At 43.3% G+C, this 9,454-nt stretch overlaps 1 protein-coding gene across 1 annotated transcript; it reads left to right on the top strand.

Moving 5' to 3' along the window:
* LOC306925613 (putative 2-ketogluconate reductase) lies at positions 1 to 7,523 on the top strand. The gene is made up of 7 exons (XM_079504560.1): positions 1 to 76; positions 2,217 to 2,435; positions 4,073 to 4,229; positions 4,620 to 4,794; positions 5,768 to 5,946; positions 6,066 to 6,162; positions 6,750 to 7,523. Exons 2-7 carry the CDS (start codon positions 2,217 to 2,219, stop codon positions 6,901 to 6,903), a joined length of 981 nt encoding a protein of 326 aa, XP_079360686.1. The 5' UTR covers positions 1 to 76; the 3' UTR covers positions 6,904 to 7,523.
* Positions 7,524 to 9,454: the final 1,931 nt, after the last annotated feature.

Raw genomic sequence — 9,454 nt, 5'->3', positions numbered from 1 at the left:
GTTCTCCTTGATCTCAAGATCGAAGAAACCAATAACGTTACTTCTCTCTGCAACCACGCGCTCCTTTTCGCAGCTGGTAAGACCACTTCCAACTTCATTCATTGTACATTACAGCCTGTAATGTACAATAATAATAATGTACAATGCCTGTAATTTGCAGGCATAGTACACAGTAGGTCAACTTCTGTCTAAAGCATTGATGCGTTTTAATGTTAACAACTCCTCAAATATGACTTTATGGTAGCCCGATCCAGACCAGACCGTGCATGATAAGTATAGGCTTTAACTTTATGTTTATGATTTGGGAGAGAAGTCCAAGCATCATGCATGCTTCATGGACTTCTAGCTGCAATATAGCCTACAAATACTTATAAATACCCATAAATACTAAATACTGCAGTATTTAGAATATGCATGTCTGTTAACGTCTTACAAACACATTTTAAGGCAGTAAAAACGTACATAAAAAGAGTAGACTATAGCCTACTATACTATAATATAATTTAAGAATAGAGAATACCCGTATTGCAGGTGGAATCACATTTTCTCTGTTACACTGTCACATGCTATGCAATATGCGTGGTGACACAAGGTGCAGAGTACAGACCATAGAGTATAGACACTAGTTTGGTCAGTGGGTAATAATAAATAGCTTGGGGGGCTAACGGGTAGGTTAAGGATTAACCTGTGATGGACGTCATGACATACTTTTTATTTGTGTTTTTGAGTGGTCCAAGGAACAGCAATGTCCGTGTTGTTAACCTATGTATGTTTGTGACTATGTTACTATGAGTACCAGTAGGGGCAAAAGTGGCGCTGTTGTGCCAGAAACAGAGAGAGAGAGGTAGTGCTGCACTGTTGCCTGCTAATGAGAGAGAGAGGTCAGTACATTTGGGCAAGTGGATATGGCCGAATAGGTCCTCTCAAATTTTGGGTGGCTGCCCAAACTGGCTGGCTCCTCGGCTAACTGTCTGCTTAGTGCTTACCAGCTATAATGATTATGATCCATCATCCATATATTCCTGCTGATATAACAGTGATTTAGCTGGCCATGGAAATTAATGTTATGACAGGGGAGGATGAAGTTGGAGGAGGGGGTCCAATATTCTAGAAATGTTTTGAGGAGGGTGCCACAGCAGGGTGGCAGGATCCTATAGCTAGCAGGATCCTTCCTATCTTCACTTGGCTTCACTTGGAGTCTGAGCAGGAATAAGTAACTATGAACATTTACTCAAGTCAAGTAGCAGCTTTAGTTACTTGTTAGTTACTTTAATTTGCATATTTAGACTAGAAAAAGCACTCCTCTGAGCACAGGTCTCCACCAGGGCAGGTAGGTTATTCCGAACGCAATGTTCGGAATGTGGCAATCAGGATGGAATATGAAAAGTCAGACGGATCCATCTTGATCACTTGACTATAGAGATAATGTGTACAGATTTGCGTGATGTTTGGACTTTGGACAATACCTGTAGAAAAAACATTGGCCTCCTAGTGGTGCACTGGTGCTATAATTGGGCAATGTTAAATTTGTTCCTCAACTAGTGTGAATGTAAGTGCAAAGTTTCACCGCACAATCGGACGACGTGTTCATGATTTGTGGCATTTTGTTAAAAATGAGTCACTCCTGCAAGCTTTTATGTCAATCTGAGGATGGAATATGAAGAATCAGACAGATTTGTCTTGATCACATCATGACTATACGTGTACCGATTTGTGTGAAATTTGGATAAAATCTGAAGGAGTAATATCACAAAATGTGTTTGACATAGGTCGGCCTCGTGGTGCTATAATAGGCAGATGTGAAAAATGCAGGGCAAAGGTTTGTCCTTTGCCTCTAGGGAGTGCACATACAAAGTTTTGCAAAGATCGGTGCAGTTATAGGCAAAAACGTCCTGTTATAGCGCCACCATGAGGCTTACTTGAAAATGTTCAAGTGCCATTTCTTTCTCGGCCTAGTGGGAATGTGCATGTAAAATGTCACGGAAATCACTTGCATTTTGTTCAAAACGGAGCGCCCCTGCAAACTTTGGAAGCCAATCTTAGCCAATTGAGATGGAATATGCCCTGGCTTTCCACCTCTCTCAGCCTTTTCATTAATCAGCCTTATTAAAAATCAAGAAGAAGAGAGAGATTGATCACCCTCATCATTTTAGGAAATAATCCAAACTCATCATCGTGAGACAAATGCATAAAAACATGGCATTTCCGTTTTCCAGATGGAGAAGCCATGCGTCCTGGCCTCCAGAGAGCACATGGGCTCTCCTGGCTCCATGTTCACCAGCTTCTCTGCTCACATTGAGGAACACTTCACCGTGGTGGAACCGGACCGGATCAGAGCCTCTCCAGAACTCTGCAGTAAGATCCGGGCTGTCATGCTGTGGGATGGCACCCCGCCTGTCACCCGGACGCTGCTCCAGAGCCTCCCCAACCTGAAGGTAATGCTAGAGATGCTCCGATAATCGGCCAGCGATCGGTGATCGGCCATATCGGCCGATATTCACTCTGATCGGTAATCTATGATCGGCAATTTACCCTATCTGCAGAAACTGATCTTTTACACCATAGTGGTAAAAATGTCAATCAGATATATAGTATCATTATCAGTATAACATAATTTTGCATTTTTGTGACAGGCCTAAACATTGTCCCCTTCCTCCCCACACACAGGAACAGTTTTGACGTGGGTTTTGACATATAATCATTTTGGAAATATTAAAATTTGCAACATTTCACAAGATCAGTATCAGTATCGGTATCGGCCGATCATGAGAAAAACAATCGGTGATCGGTATCGGTCCCAAAAAACCTGACTGGAGCATCCCTAGGTAATGCACGTATAATAATGACAGTCATAACGGTAATAAACCTCATTTGGATTGCACCTTTTCTAAAACGGGGTTTACAAGGCACTTTATACAAAATACAAGAACAATGCGCTAAAATCAAATAGGACAAAGAACACATATACCACATTCTGTAAATCGCAAACATGCCAGGGTCCTTCCCCTAGTATAGAGGCTGACATATAAATATAAAACACATACAATCTGTCAAGAACTAAAGATATATATTTAAACGTATGACCATTAAACTCAATCAAAGTGATTCGTTGGGTGATGCTTATACAGAATGTTGGCAATAGAAGCTTCACGTCCTCTCACAGGTCTTACCACACCACTATCAATCCAGAGTAGCTTCTTGTGAGCATGATTAATAATTCCCTGTCAGTGATTATCATCCATTTCAAATCCAAGGGTCCCCAGCCTGTTAACATTAGGCCTAGTCTCGCGTTACCAGACTGTTGCCTCCGCGATTTCCAAACGCTTCATCATACAGTCTGGGTCAACGGAAAAAGTCTCATGAGTATCCGGATACAGCGGAAGTGGAGCCTCCTCGCCACTTCCGTTTCGTCTTTACAGTCGCGCATATTTATCCTAATATAAATAGAAAACATCTAAGGCTATAGCTTGTTGCTTAGCAGAAAAGGGAATAAAAATGTTCGTGAACGGAAATGGCAGCTTCCGTTACTCAGCTCATGGGGGCTATAGTCCCAGACTTTATATAGCATTCGGAGATTGTGGAATAGCTGTCTGGTAAAGCGAGACTAACATTAGGCCCAACAGACCACCATTCTTTTTTTTCTCCTTCCTTCCTTCCTTCCTTCCTTCCTTCCTTCCTTCCTTCCTTCCTTTTTTTTTAAATCTCTGGGATCCCAATCTACTCTGTAAAAGCATCATTCTTAATAGAACTGGAACCAAATGGACCCTTTTGTACACTCTCTGAGTTACACCCGTGAGTGTCCATTTGGTTTCCAACTATCATTTAGCTTGGGGCCCCTTGGAACCCCCTCAAAGGGGACCCCACATTGAGAACTGGTGTCCAATGTAGCTTTACAACCAATAAAAAGCATGCAATTCAGCATGGAACTTGTGAGGGTATTTGAAGACATGTTCAAGGCAGGTGTGCCCCCTTGGTTGTGAGTGCTTATTTATTTATCTCTGTCCGTCTGTCTGCCCCTCCGTCCGTCCGTCTGTCCGTCCGTCCGTCCGTCCGTCCGTCTGTCCGTCTGTAGGTTGTGGTGAACGGAGGCGTGGGCGTGGATCATTTAGACATTCCTCTCATCAACAGCTTTGGTGTGAGAGTGTGTAACACTCCTCATGTGGTGGACAACGCTACAGCAGACCTCGCCATGGCACTGATGTTAGCATCCGCCAGAAGAGTCATAGAAGGTACACATTAGCATTACTGTATTACTACAGCACTATAGCATTACTACTACTACTACTACTACTACTACTACTACTACTACTACTACTACTACTACTAGTACTACTACTACTACTAATATAATAATACTAATACATAATTAATAATAAATATAGCTGCAAGCAGCGATAAGACGGGGCCAAGCCATAAAAGCAATAGATGACGTTACTTTTTTGTTACGCTGATTGGCTGAAGGGGTTGTCTGTCAACTGTACTCCCACAGCCAACCATGCATTAGCAGGGTCCAGACAACTTATTTGTATAGTACCTCTAAATGTGACTCAAAGTGATATAGTGACACAATACAAAAGCTGATCAAATGCAACAAATAAGTCTTGTCTTGTCTCTACTAGGCGATCATTTCTCTCGTTGTCATGGCGATGGAGAAGTCTTAGACCACCTTCCCCTGGCAACAGATGTGAGTGGTTCGACGCTAGGCATTGTGGGAATGGGTCGTATTGGTTACAAAGTGGCCAAGAGAGCGGCAGCCTTTGATATGAAGATCCTTTATCACAACAGAAATCGCAGGTAACACGCACGCACGCACGCACGCACGCACGCACACACGCACACACGCATGCACGCAAACTCTTAACTTTGGGACCGAGTCCACCTCAATTCGGCATACAGTAGTGCAAACGTCGGTCACTCTCTGCTGATTACTGATCGTCTGCACCTTTGTTAAATTGACGCACACACGCACACATGTACACAAACACATTCCTCTCTCTCTGTCGCTCTAATTAATTAGTCTCATGTCCAGCAGCTGTGTGTAGTTTCTCCCGGCGGATCCTGCCCGGGAGCTGCCTATGCCATAAAAAGCATAGGTGAGTTCCAGTCTACTAGGTTCTTTGAGGGGCTTCCAAATGGAGGCTAATATAAAGGGAAGCATGCACATCCCAACAAAAAACGTTCCGGTGCTGAACAACAATACATACATTGGAGAAAAGGAAGGGAAGTTCACACACTGTAACTCCCAGTATAGAAAATATATTGGAGTTCCCAAATAACGTTTCAAGCAAACATTGTTTGAGAACTCCAATGAATCTTCTCCCGGGCTTCCAAATGGACCTTTAGGCCTACAGGTCTGTAACTCTGAAAGTGTATGAATTCTGGAACCAAATTAAGTCCATTTTTGTTGCCATTTGTACACTCTCTGTTTATGGGGTTATGAAAACGTTTGAGAAACCACTGGTTTGAATGTTCGGTCTTGAGCATGCATTCATTTAAAGTCACAAAGCATTGTATAGTCAAGACTTCAATGTGTCTTAATTATGAAGCCGAGGTACCGTTGACTGTGGCACCTTGAAGGTTGAAATTGATAGAAGTAGTGTTATTAGTTATATTCATTATGAATTACTTACTTACTGCCTTCTAATCTGATTTCTGGCCCTTCCAACCCAGGCTTTATAGTCGTGGCGATGTCACTGCCATGACATTGCGTTGCTTCCCGTTGTCGTGGCAACACATTGTATAATAGAAAGTGACTGACTGATTCCAGGTCTGTGGAAGAGGAGCAGGCAGTGGGAGCAACATTCTGCCCCCTACTGGCTGATCTGCTCCATGCAGCAGACTTTGTCATGGTGGTGGTGAATTTAAGCAAAGAAACGACACATCTGATTGGACGAGAGCAGCTGTCAGCCATGAAACCCACTGCCACCCTTGTCAACGTCAGCAGAGGTACACGCATGCGTGTGATGTGCACACACACACACACACACACACACACACACACACACACAGATGTATGTTCTTATTAATTATTAATTCGTTATTAATTAGTAATGTGTGTACTGTAGGTATGGTGGTGGATCAGGAGGCATTAGTTGACGCTCTTCAGAAGAAACGGATCAAAGCTGCAGCTCTGGATGTCACCTACCCTGAACCACTTCCCCGGTATGTAGGCCCGCAGGCACGCAGGCATGCAGGCACGCAGGCATGCAGGCACGCACGCACGCACGCACGCACGCACGCACGCACGCACGCACGCACGCACGCACGCACGCACGCACGCACGCACGTACAATAGATGCAAATACAAACACAGGCCCATGTGAACTTATATGACATATCCATTTCAGTTAAGGGTGTGTTCGTATATGCGCACCGGGATCGCACTCACTCACTCACTTGTGTGTGTGTGTGTGTGTGTGTGTGTGCGTATGTGCGCGTGTGTGTGCGCGCGTGTGCATGTGTGCGTGTGTGTGCGTTCGTGCGCATGTGTTTGTGTGTGCATGCTTGCGTGTGTGTGTGTTTGAGGTTACTTGGCATTGCTGCCAAGTGTTCACTTGCTCCTTGAAAGGACATAATTGTATCGCTGGCTTAACATGTGTATAGAAATAACGTGTGTGTGTGTGTGTGTGTGTGTGTGTGTGTGTGTGTGTGTGTGTGTGTGTGTGTGTGTGTGTGTGTGTGTGTGTGTGTGTGTGTGTGTGTGTGTGTGTGTGTGTGTGTGTGTGTGTGTGTGTGTGTGTGTGTTTCAGAGACCATCCCTTACTGTCTCTGCCTAATGTGATTGTTTTGCCCCACATGGGCACTCACACATTAGAGACCACGGGTCACATGGTACAGAAGATGGTGACCAATGCCCTTGCAGCGTTGGCTGGGGACACGCCCCCTGATGAGGTGAAGCGCTGACACGGACAATGCTGGGATTGCACTGTACTGTACATCACAAATAATTATGTTGAAATCACATGGATTATTACAATATCTGTACTGTATCGCACGGCCCTGCCGTTTCTGTCGGACAGATGTTTCAGACAGCCTTCTAAAGTTGATTTTCTTCTCAACTTTAAAAGGCTCCAATTAGCATCTGTAGCCCGTCCCCCTTGATGTAATTTTTCCTGATAGTTGTCTCGCATAGCCAGACAACTATTCCACAATCTCCGAATTAATGCTATATAGAGTCTGGAACTACACCTCCCGAAATCCGAGTAAGGAAGCTGCCATTTCCGTTCAGCAGCAAGCTATATATGCTTAGCTGTTTTCGATTTTTATTAGGATAAACTTGCGCAACTGTAAAGACGAAACGGAAGTGGGGAGGAGGCTCCGCTTTTTTATTTTACTCATGATAGAGCTTCCGTTGCTCCAGACTGTATGGCGGAAGCATTTGGAAATTGCGAAAGGTAACAGTCTGGCAACGTGAGTCTGTGATTCAATGACACTGTGAAATATGTTATTATTTGTTATGTTGTGAAGTTAAGTCAATCGATTTCTCTGTTTATCTAGGAATACAATGTTACACAGAAAATCTATTATGGTATGGAAATATACTTATATACAGTGTATATATATATATATATATATATATATATATATATATATATATATATATATATATATATATATATATATATATATATACAGTGTATATATCTACAGTGTATATATAACCCATCAAGATTATAAGTGTCAAAGATTTACATGAAATGAAAATGGGGCAATAGGTTAATTTTGTACAGGTATGCACATACAGTAGTGTATGGTTGATGACTTCATTCCATGTCAATGTTCTCTGCTTTTGTACATAACTTTCCCCTACGCACGTGACATCCTCAATACCGGAGGTTATGCCGGAATGCCTACTCAGTGGTAAAAAAACCCTGACTTTGTGGCCTTCACAGCCCATACATCCAAACAGAAAAGTCCTATTTGATTGCATTAAACGACGTTAAACTATGTTAAACTCACTTTGCCACTCGCCATTCGATTTGCCACTCACTTTATGCATGCGCATACGCTCTATAAGAGAGCTGTAGTGGATTTTGCTACGTGAATATCTGATTATTTGTATAATAGCAGCTTAATGCTGCATTCACACTGGCAGATGCAAAAGATACAAAGATGCAAAGCTACACAGCGTATTTGTAGCTTTAGCAGCAGCTACAAACGTTGGATGTATCTATGTATCTTCATGTCGCTGGCTTCCATTGAAAATGAATGGTATCTTTATATGCCTGTGTGAACGTAGCATTATTGCTGTGGATTGAGCTGAATACAGACTACAGAGGACATGTCGCGTGTGTGCATCACATTTATAACGGAGACCCCAAATTCTTCACTGACCATAGCCAGCTCATAACTCATATTTTGTCCTGTAAATAAATGCTAATAATAAATGTCAAAACATGAACACACGACCACACTGGATTCCTCAGAACCAACTGTCCATTGAGAATAAAACTGTTGTTCCTTTTAAAGATATGTGCTGCTTTTTGACTGCAGTCTTTTTAAAACATTACACAGACACAGATGGATAGATGCTTTCTCAGAAGCAGGCAGGCAGGCAGGCAGGCAGGCAGGCAGGCAGGCAGGCAGACAGGCAGGCAGACAGACAGACAGACAGACAGACAGACAGACAGACAGACAGACAGAGCTGCTATAAAACAATGGTGGTGACATCTGTCTAAAATAACAGTGGACAATCGAACAGTATGTATAACTATCATAACGTGTACAGTATAACTAGCATCTCGGGAAAAAATGGCAACAAGGAATACAGACAGACAGGCAGGCATACAGAGACAGACACACACACAGGAAACATTGTAGACTCCAAGGACCCTACTGAGCGAGCTGGCTTTCACAGATGTTTCGTAGCATGTATAATTCAGTGTTTCTTAATTTTTTATCCATCGATTTTTGTTACCCATTTGTTTCACCCAGTGTCTATATGTAGGGTGCTACACTCCCTCTGCCAACCTGGGGAGAGCAACGGATTGGCCTCATGCTTCCTTCTATGCATGAGGAGTCCAAGTCTGCATCTTTTCACCTGACAGGGGGGAGTTTCCCCGAGGAACACGTTATTCCAACTAGTTTCCCCTCCGTCAGGCACCCCGGCTGGCCACGGGGAGGCAGTATAGAGACCAGGATTACTGCATGTATTTTGTGAGGGTATACCTACTACCTCCCCTAGGGGTCACAGGGAGAACATGCAAAGTCCACATATATAATTCAGTATTAGGGGTTGGTTCATCTTAACATTGCCATGGGTTCATTCTCCGTATAGATATCGCCCTCCCTCTCTCTCTCTTTCTCTTTTCTGTCAGTCTCCCAGTCCCACCTTGCCATCTCAACTCAACATGTTTCTCCCCTCATTATCTACATTTATTTCGGTGTCCTCCCCCTCTCCACTTAACCTCCTCCTCCTCATCTCTCTTTCTCCTTTCATCAATCCACCATCGCT

Source organism: Electrona antarctica, assembly GCF_951216825.1.
Source record: "Electrona antarctica genome assembly, chromosome: 6".
NCBI lineage: Eukaryota > Metazoa > Chordata > Actinopteri > Myctophiformes > Myctophidae > Electrona > Electrona antarctica.
The sequence above is the reverse complement of the archived record's forward strand: the minus strand, read 5'-3'. Positions and strand labels throughout refer to the sequence as shown.

Bases quoted from the DNA above. Each gene is read 5' to 3' on its own strand.
- LOC306925613 (XM_079504560.1), top strand. From the start codon at position 2,217: ATGGAGAAGCCATGCGTCCTGGCCTCCAGAGAGCACATGGGCTCTCCT. The intron at 2,436-4,072 runs GTAATGCTAGAG...GTCCGTCTGTAG, and splicing joins AGAGCCTCCCCAACCTGAAG to GTTGTGGTGAACGGAGGCGT. The intron at 5,947-6,065 runs GTACACGCATGC...TGTGTACTGTAG, and splicing joins CCTTGTCAACGTCAGCAGAG to GTATGGTGGTGGATCAGGAG.